The sequence below is a fragment of the Sphaerodactylus townsendi genome, linkage group LG03, assembly GCF_021028975.2.
Source record: "Sphaerodactylus townsendi isolate TG3544 linkage group LG03, MPM_Stown_v2.3, whole genome shotgun sequence".
NCBI lineage: Eukaryota > Metazoa > Chordata > Lepidosauria > Squamata > Sphaerodactylidae > Sphaerodactylus > Sphaerodactylus townsendi.
In genome coordinates this window covers 53,721,171-53,742,328 of record NC_059427.1, presented here as the reverse complement: position 1 = coordinate 53,742,328, position 21,158 = coordinate 53,721,171, and the positions used below count along the sequence as shown (strand labels likewise).

General features: G+C 45.4%; 1 protein-coding gene and 1 pseudogene across 2 annotated transcripts in view; both read left to right on the top strand.

The window, feature by feature from the left end:
• Positions 1-2,116: 2,116 nt before the first annotated feature.
• LOC125427776 lies at positions 2,117-13,013 on the top strand (annotated as a pseudogene).
• Positions 13,014-18,458: 5,445 nt separating this feature from the next.
• FLNB (filamin B) overlaps positions 18,459-21,158 on the top strand; it is a 94,020-nt gene continuing 91,320 nt past the window's right edge. Inside the window, exon 1 of one of the 2 annotated variants that reach the window (XM_048488012.1) lies at positions 18,459-19,059. In XM_048488012.1, coding sequence (XP_048343969.1) covers positions 18,618-19,059 — 442 coding nt within the window. In that variant the 5' untranslated portion in view covers positions 18,459-18,617. The remainder of the gene's footprint in view (positions 19,060-21,158) is intronic. The other variant, XM_048488013.1, reaches the window with a different exon arrangement.

The following is a 21,158-nucleotide window of genomic DNA, read 5'->3' as shown; positions in this document are numbered from 1 at the left end:
GGCCATACCGGGCCTCTCCTTAATAAATTGGGCCCCACGCATGAGGCCGGGTCACACGCTTGGATTTGGTCTTTAGGTCGGGGGTTAACCTTGGTCAGATCCTCTACAGACAGAGTGCCATGGTCCGACCACTCATGCCCTGAAGCTGCGGCTGGCCACGCCACGCTACCTCTGTCTAGGCGACGGGTCGATTTTAGTTCGCCCGCCCGCGGAGACTTTATGGATCCAATTGGTTTCCTGAATACTCTGCGGGACTCTGAACCTGCCGGCACACCTCTCGATGAGCAGGTGGAGGATTGGAACTCCCGCCTCTCTGATGCCATCGGTGACCGTTGCTCCTCGGCATCCTCTGCGCCCTTCGCTCAAGGCAGGTTCCGTGGTATACTTTGAGGAGCTTCGCCACATGAAACGTAAGCTCAGGACGCCTAGAGCTGCGTGGAGGAAATCTCGTGGCGAAGCTGCGCCAACATCTTGGTAGGACGCTTTTATGAAAGCTCATGAGATGCATGCGACGGTTGAGGCTACAGGGCCTTCTTCTCCTCCTCTCGTGCATCTACAAGGCTCACCCGGCACAATTCATTCAGGATAATTCGGGATCTTTGACCCTTTCTTTATCAGGAGTGGTTCTACAAATCATGGATTTGGTTGTTAGCTGTGAGGCTTTATGAGCTTTTTTCGGCGAGATAAAGTCGCGTCGCCTCGCCAGGACCTTCCAGCCACCTTAACTACAAATGAGTTTTAACTGAGGCTCCCCTTTGCCAGCTCTTCTTGTGGCCTCTTAAAGGTTTGGCTCCAGTTTTCCTGCTCTCTGAAGCCGCTGTTGACAGGGCCCTGGCTGCTGTTAGACCTACTTACCTGTTCCTCTGGATCCGCGTCTCTTCCTGGCTGATTTCAAATCGGTGGCCGGGAGGAGCTTCACGCACTCCCCATCTGCTGAAGATCATCAATGACTCCCCTTGAGCAAGGAGTCTTTCCAGATGGGTTGAAGGAGGCGGTGGTCCTTCCGGGCTTGAAAAGACTCATCCTAGATCCTGGAGATCTGCCACTACCGCCTCACCTCGTAATCTTTCGCTTCTGGGGAAGGTAATTGAGAGAGTGGTGTTGGAGCAGCTTGAGGGCTTTATGGATGACACATCGGCCTTCGATGCCTTCCAGTCCGGCTTCCGCAGTTGGCATGGGACGGAGACGGTTCTCCTCGCTGGGTCACAGATACGCCCGTATGCAGCTAGACCGAGGCGGATCGGCGCTTTCGCTGGTGTTGTTAGATCTCACCGCAGCGCTTGATATGGTCGATCACGACCTCTTTGACCCACCGCCTGGCCGGCTTCCGGGGTTCGGGGCACTGTCCTTCAGTGGGATTGCCTCGCTTCCTCCATGAAGTCAGCAAGTGCGTGGTGTGGAGACAAAGCTTCCCGGAGGTGCCCGCTTCATTGGCGGTGTGCCTCAGGGGGCATTAAGCTGTCCCCACTGTTATTTAACATCTATATGCGACTCACTTTGCTCAGCTGGCGTGGTACGGAGCTTTTGGGCTGATTCGCCATCAGCACGCTGGATGACACTCAGCCTATTCCTGTTGATGGAGGGGGGAGCTTTCGCCGCTGCTCCCCTGCAGCTCTACAGCAATGTTTGAGGCGGTCGCTGGTTGGTTACAACAGAGCAGGTTAAAACTTAATCCATCGGAAGACGGAGATCCTTTTGGCTTGGTCTTCCGTGGGGTGAGATTGGGGATTTCCAGCCAGGTGGAGGGGCCATATTGGCACCGACCCTCCGGCCTCGCAGCCTGGGGGGTCCCACCTGGATTCGCTTCTTCTCAATGGAGACCCAGGTGGCCCATATAACCCGGGTATGCGCTTTTCCATCTTCTTCGACAGGCCCGCCGGCTTGGCCCTTTCTCTCCAACACTGACCTAGCCACTGTGGATCCATGCAACCGTCACCTCCCAGACTGGACTATTGTAACTCGCCATCTACGCTGGCTCTTCGGCGCTTCGATCCGAAACTGAAATTGGTCCAACATGCGGGCGTCTCGGTTGTCTTCGCCTAGGGGTGCCTTTCGTGAACACATCTCCCTGTAGTTAGCGCCAGCCTGCATTGGTTACTCCTATCGAATTCGAATCATGTTCAAGGTGTGGGTGTTGACCTTTAAGGCCTTTACGTTCCGGGACCCTCGTAATCTTCCGACCGCGAGATTACCCCATATGTCTCCGGCTCGCCCTTCCGCGATCACGCAGAGGCGAATCTTACTGGAGAGATCCTCTTGGCCCTTTGATGACGCCGGGTTGGTCTTCCACACGGCTACAGGGCCTTCACAGCCCTGGCACCCGCCTGGTGGAACACATTACTACTGAAGCTAGTTCGGGCCCTGGGCGCGGACCTTGGAGAGTTCCGCATGAGGGCCTGTAAAACTCAATTATTCCACCGGGCCTTTGGAGAGTCCAGCCACTGCATAATGCCCCGCCCCCCCTGCTAGTAGGGTCCTCTAACATCATTGGGACCCTCCTCATTTTGAAGAGGGTGGTATATGGGTCTCGCGGGCCCTATTGTAGAATGTACCTGTTTTAAGATTTTTATGTTTTTTGTATGATTTTATGTTGTTCACCGCCCTGAGCCCTCCGGGGATAGGGCGGTATAGCAAGTTTAATAAATAATAATAATAATAATAATAATAATAAATAATTACACAGGAAAGGACCCCTATACCTGGAGAGGCCGTGGAAAATACTGCCTGCTTCATTTAACACCACAATAGAAACTCTTAGTCAAAAGCTAAGTACTGTAACTATCCTCATCTCCATCTTCCTCACCTCACCAAAAACAATAAGATGAGGTCTATAGATTATCCTTATACAGAGGAACTCATCTTGTCACTTCAAATCATTTCAACTTGGAAAGCTAGTAGTATACCTGTGTGGGTCAATGGAGCTAAGTCGGGCACAGAACTTGCAAGACTGTTTAAGTTAAGCAAAATTTCAAAACCTTTCAACATACACAACTGTTCAACAAGATTGTGGCAGCAAACAGAAACTTGCAACAGATAGGCCGTTTCTGCACAGCCAATTACAGTGTTGTGCCGTCGGTGTTATTGGCAATGCTGCAGCAACGGAGAGTTTGCATGGGAGGGCGCTCCGTAGACAGGTAGTGCATTGGCTGAACCCTGGCACTTCGCATGGCTGCGCTTTGCCAATGGCATTTCCCCCCCAGTCATGGGCGTTCGGTGCCAGGATTGGCCAGTGTGGGCTGTCATTGTGGGGGGCGGGCTCTGCAGCACCAATTCCTGGAGGGTGCTTCACATGATGCCAACTGCGGAGCACCATTGTTGAGAAGACACGCTTGGTGAGTGACTTTCAAATAAACTGTTGTGGGCCTGCTGCAGCATTGCCGCATCGCTGCAGCATCATTTCTGCAGCAATGGCTGTGCGAACTCCCTGCCTATAATGCTGTTTTTACCATCCTTTTTCCGGCTTTTTTGGCCCGTGAAGAAGCGGCCATAATCTCTGCAAACTAAGCTAAATTACTGGTTCTTGTCTGCCACAACTCTATGTTGAGGCAAGTCCAACATCACCAATGTGCCAAGTGTTCAATTCTTCCAGTACACTCTTCTTGAAAAAAGGGACAAACTGGATGTCATAGAAACCAGACTACAATCTTCATCTTGAAAAATACAGTTCTACTAACTAGAACAATTTGATTGCCATAATAAAACCAGTAATATGAAGTTAATCCCACCTTTAGTGATTAACTTTTCACAGACATAATTTTCCATTATCCTTTATAAGATGATGAGTCCAGAAATTCTTATTCAGTTCCCCAGGATATAGACTCTGTTCTGATGGTAACTTCCATTCCCTGACAACACCCCTACTAGGCTAAACCAACAAGTTTCTGGAGGTTACACTAGCACATTGGGGAGAAGGTTTGTAGTCTAGCTTTCTCCATGACATGCTAGTTTTTTATACATATGGAAGCATTTCTTTTTTACTGTGGCTCATTCCGCACATGCAGAATAATGCACTTTCAAACTGCTTTCAGTGCTCTTTGAAGCTGTGCGGAATGGCAAAATCCACTTGCAAACAGTTGTGAAAGTGGTTTTAAAACGCATTATTTTGCGTGTGTGGAAGGGGCCTGTGAAAAAGTAGTCAAATGCAGGCGGTATGGGCAGGGAGGAAGTATGGTATAGCTTGATCTTGCTTTTTGCTTGCCTTGAAAGCACCTTACAGGGTTTGCCATAAGTTGGTTGGCAACTTGATGACACATACGTGGCCAGACAACTCTCAACCAGCATTCTGAAGAGGTGTTGTCTTTGGAGAAGTCTACCATTTGATATTTCAGAACATGCACTTTAACTCTGAATGTGACTAGGCCATCTGTTGGTGTGATTTGCTCATGGTATTTAGGAGGAATGTGATGAGGGGAAGCTTGTACTCTGGTAGTGTTGCTAGGTGTCATGTCTATTTTGCTCTGATGCTTCTGCAACTGGAAACGTCAACTCTCCTGCGTAAATGCCATAGTCAAGTCATGACACCGTCTTGTTAAAATCATCACACTACAAAACCACTCCAAAGCTTGGCTTTATTTTAGAGAAACCTGATCACTTGAATGGCAATTGGGCAACAAATATCAGAGAGCTGACTTTCCAAACTATAAAACCAGAGTTTTTAAAAAATGAGCTGGGTAAACATCTACCACTCAGGAGGTTTAGACTTAGTGAATCTGGCCTCTGTTTAGTGCAGGGGTAGGGAACCTGCGGCTCTCCAGATGTTCAGGAACTACAATTCCCATCAGCCCCTACCAGCATGGCCAATTGGCCATGCTGACAGAGGCTGATGGGAATTGTAGTTCCTGAACATCTGGAGAGCCGCAGGTTCCCTACCCCTGGTTTAGTGGATGTGCTAACCCTGGAGGTCTCCTCTAATCATGTGAGTCTATAAATAATTGCCAACAGCCCAGTCATATGTGTAAGAACCTTGATCCGCTATACTTTGATCAATATCAAAGGAGCAGCAGTGGCGTAGGAGGTTAAGAGCTCGTGCATCTAATCTGGAGGAACCGGGTTTGATTCCCATCTCTGCCGCCTGAGCTGTGGAGGCTTATCTGGGGAATTCAGATTAGCCTGTGCACTCCCATACATTTGCTAGCTAACCCTTGGGCTCACAGTCACAGCTTCTCGAGGCTCTCTCAGCCCCACCTACCTCACAGGGTGTTTGTTGTGAGGGGGGAAGGGCAAGGAGATTGTGAGCCCCTTTGAGTCTCCTACAGGAGAGAAAGGGGGGATATAAATCCAAACTCTTCTTCTTCTTCTTCAATATAGTCATGGAGGAAATGTGCTATTAATAATGGAACATGGTGCTGCTGCTATGTCAACAACTGTGAAATATTTTATCATTAAAGTAACCCAGGTCATATGGTATACCCTTATCTTACCATATCTTGGAAGTTAAGCAGGAAGGGAGACCACCAAAGATTCTGCAGAGGAAGGCAATGGCAAAGCACTTGACTTGAAAGCCCTTTGCTGGGATTGCCATAAGTTGGCTGGGACTTTACACACACAGCACATCTCACAACCATTACTTCAAAAAAAGAAATGTCATAATGGAAAATACCCTCTAGGAATGCATCTAGATAGACATCTAAATTAAGCAATATGTTGAGGGGACTGATGAGAAATTCCTTCTCGGTGTTTGCTTTAGAAATGAAACAAAAGGGAACAGGATTTGTAGTGCTGAAATACATGTGTGTATAATGTACACATATATACAAACATTTGCCCATAAAATATACAGCCAAAGTCTTTCTCCATGTGCTTGTTCACTTGTAATAATATACAGTACTGAGAAGATATTCCAGCAAATTTTGGATGGATGTTTCAATGTTTTACTTCAACGTCTTCTGACGAAAACACAACTTGGAACATGTGTTCATTGTTAACAAGCATTCAAATTCAGTTTACAAGTAAACGTTAGCGGTATTGATAGTCAGTTTTTTGGAGACATGGTTGGTGTACTTGGCCTGTCTCTGCATCATGGAAAGGGCAGAAGTTTTACCTTCTCATCTCCAAGCATCTATAGAAACACTGTGATTGCAGAAACTGCAGAACCGCATGCATATCTCTACTCCAGCACATCTCCATGGGAGCAGGGGGCCAGCAAGCTGCCATCTATAAAACTGCAGCACTCATGAATCTGCAAGAAGATTCATATAGAGAAAATTAGTCTTGACTGAGTTAAACATGAACCCAGCTTTATAACAGAAACATGGCACATGAGTGATAATTGTGTACCATATGTCTATAAAAGCTTACATATATTCTCCACTAGGGATGTTCAATTGGATAGTAACTGTTCAAAATCCAAACTTTTAAAAAGGGTAATCATTATATAGCTCAATAATAATAATCTCTCAATTGAAAAACTGACAGTTGGCAGTACTTGGAAACTTTGGATGTGACTGTTGTTCTGGATGCGACCATTGTTATGGCTTTGTTCTGTGTGGTTCATTGTTCAAGAATGTCAGAGGGAGGGAGAGAACAAGGAGTGACTCCTTGGAAATACAGAGATCTTTTCCAATCAGCAGTTACCGGGAAAAGGTTTTAGTGGTGTGCCTGTTTATTTGTAATGTTTACTCCAGTCACATTTCTGGTTCCCTGTCTTAGGGACGGCTTTAATTCTACACAAGCAGTGTTTCTGATCCTCTGGCTTGTTCTGTCATCCAGGCAGTTCTGCAGATTGGAAAGGACAGAGGAAAATGCTATATGAGCTTCCCCTTGTGTTTTGATTATACCTCTGATCATAGGTAGTGCTGCAGACTGTGGGTGCTATGCTCCCACTTCCTCCATACATCAAACAGTGCCTGCCATCTTGTTTCAATAATATGTGCACACTAAAATCAATAACACAGAGACAGGGACAGTACGATTCCATTCAGGAAAAGAAGAGTTGGTTTTTATACCCACTTTTCTCTACCTTTAAGGAGTCCCAAAGTGGCTTGTAATTGCCTTCCCTTCCTCTCTCCACAACAGCCACCTTGTGAGGTCAATTGGGCTAAGAGAGTTCAAAGGGAACTGTGACTGGGCCAAGTTCACCAGAAGGTTCCATGTGTAGGAGTGGGGAATCAAATCCAGTTCTCCAGATTAGAGTCCACTGCTCTTAACCACTATACCACACTGGCTCTCGGCACTCTACATCTACACTCTGCCCCTAACCTAAAAGCCATCTCCCACTGGTGATAGCCAAGTCAGTAGGCATGGACACTGGCACTTCCTACTCCTAAGTAACTACATGTTTCACGTGTGTGAGCTACACTTTCTGGTGCACCAAAAACATAAACAGTAACCATCCGCTTCTGTCAGCATAATCCTGTGGGTTTCCAGGCTCCAGGCATTGCCTGGAGTTCTCTCAGCGGAACAACTGATCTTCAGACCACAGAAAATTATAGCCTCTGGTAATGGAATCTTTGGCATCACATCCCTGCTTAGCTTCCTCCCCTCACCAAAACTATCCCCAGAATCTCTTGGAATTTCCCAAGTCAGTTGAAAGCCCTTATGGAATACAGGGTGCCAATGACTTTGGAGTACCTATCCTAAATTACCCATAAATTCAATGGGAAACAGACAAATTCATATCTTTCAGAATTTGTTCTTTTTTAAGAAAGAAAAATAACCTACCTAATAAGCAACTTCATCTGATCCAGAGACTGTCCAACCCCCTTTTCTTACATACCCACACACTTCTATGTTCTGGAACATTTACAATAATGGGAGAAAGTAGCCAGGAAATGAGCCCTCTGGGATTCTGGTAGTTTTCTCAATCTGCTGGGAATTCCAGTCCAGGTTTGACTGAAACATAGCAACAGTGAATGGAACAGAAAAGGAATCCCTTGTAAAGTTGTGATGTTGGCTACAGCATGCATGCTTACCCTTTGGTCTGCAAAAGCGCTTGTGAGGTGTACCTGATAGCTATTATTTGCTCCTCTGTTTACAGGATACTTAAATAAGGTATTAACTTTGGATAAAGGTTAGTTAGACACAAATGGCACCACTCAGCATGCCTATGTGCTGCTGCTTCAACCCCAATGTCTCCATCACCACCTTTCAACATCCTTTGGTGGCAGTCTCCTCTTGCACAGGGGTAAAAGCTGCCATATTCCCTACAACCAGTTGTTAAAATGGTGCTTGTGAACACCCAGTTGCTAAATTATTTGAATTCCACCACTGCCTACAAGCCGCCAAACAAGATGCTACTCTTTAAGTTGGTACTTGGAATATGCTTAGAAAAAATTGCTTTCAGCATACAATCTTTTCCAAGCAACTTCATTTGGTTTAGTTAAATGTGTTATTCAAGAGATTTGATTTTATTATTACCCTCCCCCATCTATTTCAATGGGGAATACAATTCCAGCTGTAGCTTCCACCCCCTGCCCCATCCCTACAACGCAACTGGGATGAGATCCTGTGGGATTAAACCTTTCACCATAAGAAACCTCACTTTCAGATTTCAAGCAAATAGAAGATAGAAGAACATATCCCTGCTTTATAGGCACAGTTGTCAGAGGCCAACCCAAAAAGCATGTAGCATGGCATAATGGGCACAGCATATTAATAATAAATAAACTGTTGGCAGTCCTCTGTTGTGGAAAGAGGAAGTAAAGGAGTTTGTAGGCTGCTTTGAGACTCCTCACAGGAGAGAAAGGCAGGGTATAAATTCAAACTCTTTTTCTTCTTTGAAAACGACCATGAAGATATAAATATTAGTGAAACACATTCCCCTTGGTGTCTGATCTAGGAAATTCAGTGATGTTGACTCTGCTCCCAGCTCACCAAGTATGGCAACTGCCAGTATGACTATGGGCAGGGAAATGGGAGTCTGCAATAGTGGCTGTGGTTTTACATCACTTTCAGGGGAAAAAAAAGAAAAGAAATTGACATAGGTAGTTCTAGGAATCATCGGAAGCTCTATGGAAAAACAATAGGGGTTATGATGATTTATACAGCTATTAATAGTCATTTCTGGTTTTTTTAATGGAAGTAATATGACACTGTAACTGGTACCCACTTAAAAAAATGAAATTCTCCCCTCTGCCTCTCTGAGTGGCAGTGGGCAAGGAGAGCAGGAGAACAGGGATTCTCTGCCCCAATCAAAGGGCTGACAGCCCTGATTGTGTGTGGGGATGGCCATGATTTGTAGTGCATGCTATACAATTAGTAGTGCAAGGGGCCCTGCTGCGCATCATTTACATTATGCTTATGCTTACTGAATTCCGTATATATTTCCTGTCCTCATCTCTAATCTAGCTGAATCTAGACAAGGCAAGTCACTGATAGTTTCATGAAATTAAATATATTCATAATTTTAATATCAAATATTGTAATGGATCGGTGTGAAAAGGTAACATTCCAAATATTTATTTGACCATAACTTCTTGCAATGGCAGAAAGAAAAGATAATATATTTGGGCAGCATAAGGGCCTGGGCCTGTGTCCTCCTCTCCACAAATTCGCTCTCCCTCAAACAGCACAATTATTTTCTTCCTTCACAGGAGGGAAAACAATAAACAGCAGAACACTTAACTGAAGGTGACGTATTGCAGGGATGTACATGGCTATGAGTGGTGCTGGTTAAATAATCTGCTTGTTCTATGTCTGTGGGCAGATGCCCAGCTTGTGAGCAAAGCAATAAATCTGTTCATGCTTTTAAAAGCTATTATACTTTATAGACAGGATAACAGCAAAACAAAACAAAGAAATAAAATCATGTTGGGCAAAGATTTTCCTGCATGTCAGTTGAAAGAGTAACATGCAAGGTACTGGAAAAAGAATTAAAACCCTTAAATGAAAAATACATTCTGATTTGGAAACGTTACCACAAAAATCAAGATACATATTGCAACATATTGAAATATCCCCCCAAATCCCACTGTGCTATACATATCCAGAAAATCTAGTATTAAATGTTCCTTTTTGTGTTCTTCAGGCATTTAGCATTTTCTTCCATCTTTATTCTTTATACTATGTATTAATTATTTAATTTTATTTGTGAAATTTATATGCCACATTTCTATTAGTTTGCTCAGGAGGCGATCAAAAGCATAAAGTAATTACACTAACTAAATAAAAAGGAGATGACTGTCCCCTCTCTCTGCTATGATAAAGCAGGGATGGCAAATGGGGGCAGTACTTGGACCTCACAGTTGGCATTGTCTGGCAAATGCAGGAAACCTCTTGGCTCCTGCTTCTCCAACAAGCAGCTGACGTTCTTATGCTGACATCAGAGATGGCCAATAGAAAGCCCTTTTTCTATGCTACTGATTGATATTTAGGTTGGTTGTCATTCTGACTTGCATTTCATCCAGTTAGGAGGATGGAACTGCACCCACTAAAGCTAGGATTCTAGGAGCCTGCAGAGTGATTTCAATAGGCATACATAGGCCTTCCTGCTCCTGTCACTATGTATGCATTGTGCACTTAGCTGTGCTAATTCTGGTAATCACTTGGAAGGTAGACAGCACTGAGCATTGTTTTGGGGCTGCTGCAGATGGATTGCTTTGGACCAGTGACATCCTCCAAATTTGCATATCATTGATTATTGAAGGGAGATTTTTTTTTTTAAAAAAAGAACTTGGCAGAGAAGAATGCCAGAATGGAAATTCCAGGGAATTATAATACCAAATTCTATTTGCATTTCTGCAAATAGGTTGAAACTCACAACAATGATATGTCAGCTCTAGGGCTTGTTAGTTGGGCTTGTTAGTTTGGTTTGTTGCCCTTCTGATAAGCACAGAACAGGAATCTCCTACAAATTGCCATCTGCTGAGTTTATCTCCTTTCTTTTTACAAGTATGCATTTTGTTATTTCAGTCCTGCCTACCTGTATGTGTAACCCCCATGCCCAGAATGGGTTGGCCCAGAATGGGTTGACCCAGTAAGGGGGTGGAGACTCAGAGCAGCAGAAAGGCTGAAAGAGCTCTTTGCAGAAGACAAGGGTACCAGTACCGACCTTGATTTCTATAAGCCCTTAACACCTTGTTAAGGCTTTTCTTTTCTATTAATGGTTTGTAATGGGTGAGAGTTCTCCTGGAGACCTCTTCTTATCATGTTATTTACAACCTTGTTCATCAAGCTCCTTGAGTCTTCTAGGGAGCCAGCCAACTTGCAAAGTTAGAAGAATTTGGACTTGGCAATATCAGTAGACTGTAAATAGAAGGACTTGAAATGCAACCTGAACAGGACCTTGAATTGTAACGTTAAATGTTGATGTTTTAAAAGTGTTAATTGTAAAGAAAAGTAAACCATTTTGTTGTTTAAAAATTGTTGTTGCAACTCATTCCAAGTACTGCCCCACAGAACCCACAAGCTGAGGTTACATATGCATTTGACATCATCTAGAAGGCATCAGCTTATTAATAACTAGTGATAGTCAGTTCTGATTTCCTGACATAATTATGAATTCTGACTTATGCTATTTGAGAAATGGCTTCCATAATCCAAGTGACAGCCTATGGAGTTATCTTCTCCCTGTGATACATTCTAGTTGCTGTCGATTAATCCTTCTCTCTAGCTGCTTCTACTTGGTGTTGGTTAGTCCTTCTCTCCCCACTTCCCCATCACTGGTCCTAATAAATACTTTGGACTTGCAGTAGACATGCCACCTCCCTTCACTTCTCCTGGACTTGCAGTAGACATGTCACTTCTCCTTCAGCTTCTTTGTCAGGGTGCTCAGTGATGCTGATGCCCAGAAATGAATTGTCCAATGTAAGGTAGCTAATTAAGGCAGGAGACAGTAAGTAGGATCAGCAAATGAAGTCCAAAGTCAAAATACAGATATTACAGAGTCCAAAGTGTTGAAGTAGGGGAGGGAAATCCAAAAGGTGTGGGTCAAGTCTACCCCAAAAAATTCAGGTTCACAGGGAATACAGAACAGATGTGAAGACAGTCATGCAAAGGATGGGGACCTGTTGTTCCCAAACTATCCTCTCTTCCTTTGCTGCTTAAGGTTTGCTGCAACTGATAAGCCAGCTGTATTTAATTAGACTGTTCTGCATTCCAAGCCAGGTGTAATTTATCAGCCTTGTATGGCCTCAGCATCGCAATCAGAGATGGATCCATGCTCAGCCACTTCTGCAACTCTCCTAGAGTTCCCTTTGTAAATGCCTCATCCTTTGCTCCAAAGGCTCTGGCGACCCTAAAGGTGAGGCTGATGGTTGCTGAGATTCAGTCACCACTTCAGTCCTTGAGCTGGAGGGCTGAGGGCAAGAGATGCAACAGCTTCTGCCTGTGACTGCTCCTCTATTATCAGCCAGGGGCTGAAACTGACTCCCTCCACCTCTTCCTCATCTGAGGAGCTATGAGCAGGTTGACCCACGACACAGATCAAGAACATGATGGCTTCCACTGAACAAGGTGCAAATGAAAAGGTGGAAGAAATTGATACAAAGGCCAAAGGGGAAAAAATCAGCATTGGGAAAAGCCAAAGAGTCTGAAGATCATAGAATACTGTGAAAAGAAAAACAAACTGAACAGCAAAAGAAAATTCAAATGGCCAACCTGTTGAATCAGTTGTAGCTTCAGGTTCTGATAGCAAAAGATTATTTGATTTTTGCATAGCTGCTTGAGTGAAGTTAAGCAGAGGCAATCTGAAGTTATGAAGGATACTACCAGGTACAAAACACTGTTGGATGGGCTGGTTCTACAGGCATTTTTATCAGTTACTTAACCATAGAATGACTGTCTGTTGCTGAAAGCAGGATCTTCCTTTTCTTAGGAATATGGTCCAGATTCAGGCACCAGATTAAGGTCCAGAAGAGCATCCAGGTCTACAAATCTGCCACTGAAAATATACTGATGTTCACATTAACCAGGACATGTTTCAGCTAACGGACATAGTGGGAGGTGTTGAAATTTATAATTGAGGCAATCAAATCAAAGTTTCCAATACTCTGGAAAGCTGGCTGGATCTGATTGTCCAGCAGATGATGTCAGATATCTAAACAGCACTCTTTGGTCCAACAACAACAGGAAATTGATTAAATGCTCTGAAGCAAAGTGGAATCTCTTCCACTGCCTTAGCATTATAAACAGCAAACACCACCCTTTAAAATGTACTCACTGCAGTGTTTTGTTGTAATGTGTAAGTTCTTCAGTTAAATTATTATTATCTGAATACTTTCTGGGCTTAGCTGGACCAGGAAAGAGGCTTGAAGAACTCTCACCCCAAAGCAATGGTACATGATACAAAGAGCAAGACATTTAGCTGGCTTAATACAGATGGGGGCTCTGTGGTACCAGATGATGCTTAAGTCACACCCCTCAAGGCTTGTCATCAATCTACATCCATATGTGGTTTGAACACAGCATATACATCTCTTGGATTGCTGCAGCATGATCAGCACCAAACCTTTATCCTGCACATGTGGCTTCAGTATATGTAAAGGCTAACCCTGTGATCTGTATGTTAAACTAAAAGAACAAAATAAACTCAGGGGGCACCTCACAGGCATTGCTCTTCATAGCATTGCAGTAGTTGGCTAGGAAATGCAATTGATGCTCCTACTAATAGGCTGACAGCAGAGGAATTATCCAAGAGTGATATATTATTTTTAAATTCAAAGAAGGGATTTTTGAAAATTACCAAAACATCATATACGGAGGTTGCTGGAGCTTGTCCTACCATGTCTCAGATTCAAAAGTGACATGTACTGGATACAGGCCTGGCTCCAGGCATTGCAGACCAATCAGTCCTATGATGGCAATGTGCTGGCAGCATCCATTGCAAACGACTTGTAAGTTCTTTATTGTGGTTGATGAAACAGTCACAGTAAAAATGCAGCCAGACATCATTGGAGGATTACATTGTTAGTGACTAGCCCTGCATTACACATGAAATTTTCTGACAGAACAGGAACTTGAGGTCATGATTTTAGAGACCAGCTGCCCTTACCAGACTTAGTCTTTCTCACAGAGAATTTTCAGACCAACCAGAAGAGATTGTGGCATGGGGGGCTTGGCAATAATCCTTGTTACAGGCAGCTTTTGTTGGCATATAAAGCCAGCCACCTTCTCTGTTCCTGAAATAGATTGTTGGGGAGGGGCTGTGTGTGGTAGAAGGGACTACAGTAGACATCTGATCCACATGAACTCTCTAGCTTTTGATGGATGCCAGTTGTGGCAGAGAGGCAGGAGGGATCTTCTCCTGAGGTGCAAGGAACTTGAAGTGGGACAGGAACCACAGGGGACTCCTCTCACCTTGTGAAGTTTGTTTGTTTCTCCAAGGAGTCCTCTTAAGGGAAGCCCAGACACCATGGTTAAAGGAATTCTCTTTAGCGTGTGAGGTGTGGAGTCTAGTTTTATTTTCTCCTTCTCTTCTGCTATACTGTGATTAAGCCTTCCCAAAAGATGTACTTTGTCTTATCCTTCCTCTTTATGTGGGACTCACACCAGCAACCCATTTCCCACAACATTGTTTTTTGCTGGTGAGCTAATGGAGGTAACTTATTTCATTTATTTATTTATTTTTGGATTTATATCCCGCCCAACTCTCGGCGCGGCTCTGGTGATTCTCCTTTATCTTACTTCCTTTCCTTCTCCTTGTCTAATTCTGCTTAGCCCTTCATTATGCGGTTCCCTTTATGTTGGGCCCTTTCCGCGATGGGCCAAAAACCACGGGCCTGGGCGTAAAAACGCCGCCCCCCAGGTCAGCCGTTTTCGACAGGCTGGGCGCTGGCTGCAATGCAGCAGTGCCGACCTGACTGCGCCCTTCCTTCCCTCCAGGGAAAAACTGCAGGCATCAAGTCGCTTTCAAACAACAACCCTTTAAAGCGGTTGTTGTTGTGAGAAAGCGACTCTTTCCCGGGCAGATGCTGCGCTTACGAACCGCGACCGGGGCTGGAACAATTGTGCTAGTCCCACTCACCTTTAGCTCCCGTTCGCCGTTGCCAGCAGTTTGGCTGGCGTCGCCGTGACTTCGCCTGACGCTGTCCCTCCCACCCCCTGGAGGTCTGTGGAGGGCAGCGCGGATGGGCTTCTCGCACGGCCAGCAGGCAACGCATCGGGACAAGCGTGAGTGGGATCAGGTAGGCGGAAGAGGCGGCTCCGTGTGGAGCCGCCTGCCATTTGCCGGCCTCTGCTGAGGCCACCCGCATGCGTGCATGCGAACGGCCTTCGCCTCCACGCCGGAGGAATTCTTGCCGGCGTGGAGGCGACAGGGAGGCCGTGCGGAAACGGCCTTCGAGAGAGAGAGATCCTCCAGTGCTGAAGGGTGAAGATGCATTTCCTTTGGATGGATAAGCATGGGAGGAGAGGAAGAGGAGCACAGAGGAAGACAGAAACTGAAATGGGATGGCACAGCAAGCATTGTTCTGTGCCTTCTTACTTATGAATAATCTATTTCAAATTAGCAGGATACTTCCAAGTAGACATAGATAGTATTGGACTGCACATGCAAGTAGAGAAGCTTTTTGGAATCCTTTGTTGCATGTTGTAGTGATGTCACAGGTGCCATTCAACCAGTGCAACCATGAATCCTATGATCTTTATTTTGTAATCTTTGTAGTTGCTGGTTGCCAGTTGTGGCAACTTTTTCCAACTCAGCTTCTGGGGATGTTTTTTTTTTTTACTAGGAGACTATGTTATTTACCGTTAGTTAATTGGTTTATCCTTAGACTGATTTTATTTTTATGCTGCTCAGTTGTGTTTTCCTAAAGCTGGTTTTAGATTTTATCTTTATGGTGATACTTTTTAATGTTTGTGCTGTAAGCTGCCTCAGGTACATTTTAAAAAACAACAGAGGATGTGGAATATAAATTGCTGTATGAAGCAAGGCTAAAGAATCTAGGACTTTTCACTTAAAAAAAAAATCCCTGAGGGGACGACATGATAGAGGTCTATAAATTTATGCATAGTGTAGAGAAAGGAGATAGAGAGCAACTTTCCTCTGTCATACTACTAGAACTTGGGGAGTCACCCTATGAAACTGGCAGTAGATTCTGCATTTCCAAATTAAGACTTAACAGAATGGACTTTTAGAACTCTGTGCCAAAAAAGTCTGCAACCAAGCACACATGAAATGGACGTATTATCCGGAAGCTTGCCATTTTGCACTATATAACCAACAAATAATTGTGTATTATGTAACCCCACATTAGAATATATATGTTAATGGTGAAAAAACTAACACAGACTGTCTCTTTAAGGGATATGTATTATGTAGGATTGTTATACAAATATGAACTAGAATCACACATTTCTAAAGTATTATATAATATTAAATTTGTTGGAGAATTTCAAATTGATTTGATCATTGAGAACATTAGCCTAGTTACACTTGGACTTTTTTTGTAGTTTAAAACGTGGTTGGAAAGATCTGTGCAGGACAGATCTGTTGTTGGTTATTAGTCATGACAGCCAAATGGAGTTTCAGGTACAGAAGCACAGAAAGCCTCTGGAGGTCAGATGTTGAGTCTGAGAAACAGTCAGCATGGGAGGAATGTCATCTGTAGGCCTTGCTTATGGTTTTCCCTGTGGCCTCTGACTGTCCACTGTTGGAAACAGGATGCTGGACTTGATGGGCCATTGGTTTGATCTACTTTGATGCACACTCGGATTTTATGTAGATTTTTAAAAAGGAAACAATTCCAGGTTTCATTCCTTACCCCCTGGCAGGTTTTTGCACCTTTGTCAGATATGAGACAGGCAGGAATTCAGCAGGAAAAGATCTCATCATTGCAACACCAAACTAGGAACATTTCTGATGAATTTTCTGACTATCAGTTTTATCCGTTCACAATCAGCCGAGAAGGTAACATTCAGGCAGTACCTCTAACATTCTGGCAGGGCAGCAACAATGTTTATAGTTTAGCAGAACATGAAGCAAGGTTTGTCCAATTTGTCACTCATGCTTTCCCCCACGATGCCATGGGGATCACCTTCGCTCATCACCACACCAGGATAAACACTTTTTCCTTCTGGCAGAACTCCAGTGTTATTAACAGCTGCAGAGCATTATAGGCAGACATGAAAAGTATTGCTGTTCCCTTTATGAGAATGAAAGCATCGTAAAGGCTTCCCCTAAAGAATTTCTACTTGCAACACAACCGTTAAAGGCACAAGAGCTGGTCTCAAAAAAGGTACCAATCCTATCCCACATTTTAGTAGAATGTTTGCCATCAATTTTTGACTTATGGTGACCCCATTCTGTTTTCAAGGCAAGAGACAATCAGAAGTGTACTAGACTACAAGCCAGAATTTGGTAGCATAAAGCTGTGGTCTTAAGCTTTGCAGGTTCACTGTTAAATACCCTTTAAAACACCCTAAGATCCAGTGTGGAGTTGAGGTTAAGAGTGATGGACTCTAATCTAATCTGATTCCCCCTCGTCCAGATGAGTGGCTCTTATCTGGTAAACTAGATTTGTTTCCCCACTCCTCCACATGAAGCCTGCTGGGTGACCTTAGGTTAGTCATAGTTCTCTCAGAACTCTCTCAGTCCCACTGACCTCACAAGGTATCTGTTATGAGGAGAGGAAGGGAAGGAGTTTGTAAGCCACTTTAAGACTCCTTACAGGAGAGAAAGATGGGATATAAATCCAAACTCTTCTTCTTCTTTGTTTCATTCCTTATTTTTCCCTTACTCATTCTCGACAGCTGGCCCACAGAATGGAAAATGCCCTGTTAGCAGCCATTTTAGACCTCTCTAGCCAACAGTTTCATGGTCCTTTTTTCTTAGTGTTTCTGAGGGGGGGGGGGGAGGCAGTAGTTTCACAGGTGTGATTCACCTTCAGCTAAGCCAGTGATTCTTAGCAAGAGAATCTTGTGGGCTATTCAGGACATCTGAGGGTAAAGGGTTTTAGGGATTTCAGGCAAGCCTTTCTCCCCACTTGCACTGACTTCTGGCAGCCAGAATGGTGGAGTTGTCTATACTGCTCACCCCACCCTGAGAATACATAAAATCCCTGATTTTATCATTCCCCCCTAGGCCCTTATCAAAGAAGCACGCAGCAAACAGGAATCAACCGACACATTAAGGAACTGGTTGATGGCCGTCAGGCACAGTAGTCTCATCAAATGCATGCCTCAGATCTCGGTATCGCACGCGTTTATCAAAAATGTTCCTACATAAACAAAGTTGCCTTGTCTGGAGCGCTCTTTTCATGTTCTAATTTTTAACTTGTATCTTCAGGCAGCATTAAATTATGACAGTGGGAGGGGAGGAAAAGAACCGGATTTGGTACACCGAAGGCAGAGATGGGCGGAGGGCTCTCGGCTGTGTCCGGCGCCTCCAACAGGGAGCAGAACTCCTGCCCTGTGGGTTGGACGAGCTGATGGGCGCCGCCCCTCCCGGGGTATTTAACCTCTCGGGGAGAAGGTGCGCCGTAATGGCCGTTTTGCCCAGAGTTGCTTGAAAGGAGGCACGTGTGCAGTTGCAGTAGGTGTGGGTTGGGTGAAGTGCGTGGAGGAGCCAGGCTGGCGTTGCTAAACCAAACTAACGGCGTGCTTCTCTTCCCCTGCAGATTCCCCTGCTTGCATTTGGCTGTGACCCAGCAGCAACAGCCGAAGGAGGGAACCAGCCAGCCTAGGCGGGTGGGTTGGTCTACCCGCTCGTTGCTGCCAGGAGAAGGCGGGGCGGCTGCCTCAGCATGAGCACGCAGGCGCAGGGCCAGGCGTCTCTCAGTGACTGGGGTAGCGGCGGCGGCGGCGGCAGCAGCAGCGAGCTGAGAGGCCAGCAAGCAGCACAGGAGCCGCTTCCCCCCCTGGGCCGTAGCGACGCCAAGCCAGAGTGCGCAGCCATGCCGGTGACCGAGAAGGACCTGGCGGAGGACGCGCCCTGGAAGCGCATCCAGCAGAACACCTTCACCCGCTGGTGCAACGAGCACCTCCGCTGTGTGAACAAGCGCATCGGGAACCTGCAGTACGACCTGAGCGACGGGCTGCGGCTCATCGCCCTGCTGGAGGTGCTGAGCCAGAAGCGCATGTACCGCAAGTACCACCAGAGACCCACTTTCCGGCAGATGCAGCTGGAGAACGTCTCGGTGGCTCTCGAGTTCCTGGAGAAGGAGAGCATCAAGCTGGTGTCCATCGGTGGGTGAGCCTGGCTGCGCCCGTCGCGGGTTGTGGGCTGCCAGCCTAGCGGGGGGAAGCCGCCTCGGCGCCCTCCCCGGCTGGATACTACTTCGGCTGTCTTTCCGCTGGCTACCTGCTCGTTCCTACTAGCATACTCACCCCTCTGGAAGCGCTTGGCTTTCTTGTTCCTCCGCCGCCGCCACTATCTTTCATCTGCACTTAGACCCATGCGCCTCTTCCGCCAGTTATGCCATGGCGGGAAAGGTGGCAGGTGGTGCCCTGTGGTTTCTGTTGACTTTGTGGGCGTAGCCGGCCGAGCCGCTTTCTGGGGCGCAGAAGAGCCCCGGGAGGGCACGTGCTGAATGGCTAGGTGGGGCAGTGAGGTGGAGCTTCAGCTAATGTACCTGGGCTGCGACCAGGTAGGGGTGTTGGTTGTACCGGCTAAACTGGCTTTGAAGCAGCCCCTTTCCCGTACCATTGAACGTGGCCAGTAAATTGGCTGGAGTCCCATCTTAGTTGTAGATGTCGGGGAGATATGCTAGTCATGTAGGGCGGCTCCTTCCTTGAGAACAAGGAAGGGTCGTGCTTTGGCTCTCTCTATGTGCCTTGCTCAGGTAATTAAAGCTGCCCACCCACCAGGCTCTGGTCCGCCTAGACAGTAACTGGTCCCAAGTCAAATCATGGGAAAGTGAAGGAAAGGCTGACTATGCTCAGACAGGATTTCCTGAGATGTCTCCCTCCCAGCAGGTAGAGCCACTTCCTTTTGGCTGCAGGGCTTGGGTTTCTATGCTAAAGGTTTATGAAGGCTTTGCACTGTTAAAGTCCAGCCTCTGGTTCTGAGAGGAGCCTTTCAGTGTTTGTCTCCTGGGAGGTGTATGTGTGGGGCTACTTTTTTTTCTCTCTCTTTTCCCCCCAGTTAAAGTGCTATGTGGGCTGGTAGCTTGTAGACCGGAGCACAGCAGCTCAAAGGACATCTGTGAGAAAAGCAGCCTGCCCCAGTTTTTTTTTTGTAGTAGGAAGAACGTGTAGATGAGCCAGATAAATCAGGGTATATTGGGCTATGTGCTCATTATGTATTGGATACTAATAGGGAATGTGGGTGGCAATTGTCCGACTTCTGTCAATACATCTAGCTAGCATTCACCTGGGTGTAGATCTCATCAGTTATTCATACTGTAAACCAGATAGTATCTTTGGTGCTTTATGTTGATTTCTTAAGGTTTGACATTCAAGCAATAAACTTCCCAAGATGAAGTCACCAGCTAATTTTTAAGCACTTGACAATACCATAGCACACTGTATTTAAAGATGCATAAGCAATAACTTAACAATAGCCAGCACCCTGGTATGCCAGAGCAGATATCAAACAATATTCACTTATTCCTAGGCTACTAGGTTTTGTTAACTTATTGTAAATTGTAAGTTTGGCTGTACTGGGCTTAATAACTGTCAGTTTTCTCATAGCTGCTACTCTGAAACAAAATGTTTGGAACCTTCTGAATCTGGTCTGGATGGCGATTATGCCTTTCTTTGTTTCTGCAGCTTCACTTTTCTAATTTGTATATGAATTTAGAGGTGACAGGGTCAGAGAAAAAATGGCACCGGGAGTCTTAAAAAGCCTGGGTTGAAACCAGTTTTAAAAATACTTGATACCTTTTAACAATGACAGTACATTCTTGATGGCTGCCCTTGAAATATTTTTCAACGTAACAACTACTCAGTATACCTGAGACTCCCTATGAAACTGGTAAGGATATTTCAAGTAGTTTCCCTGAACACAGGTTGTATAGCTGTAAGGTTATAGCTTTTTTCTGTTGAGCAGAGCACAGCTTTTTTCTGTTGAGTAGAGCCTCATGGCATTAATATGAAGAGCAACTCAGCATTTTACGTGTGTAGGTAGGTACTGGGCAGGGAAGAATAAAAGTAATGAGAACAGTGTGGTGCTGATAGGAAGTGGCCTCTGTTTTGCATCGTGAGATCATTCTTTGATTCTAGAACTAAGGACCCATTGAACATTCCATGTGGGCAGCTTGCAAAGGAAGCTACAATCTCATGTTTCTGTAGCGTTCTGGCATTTAAGGATCTGAACAGCTTTTACCAGAGTTTAGCAAACACAT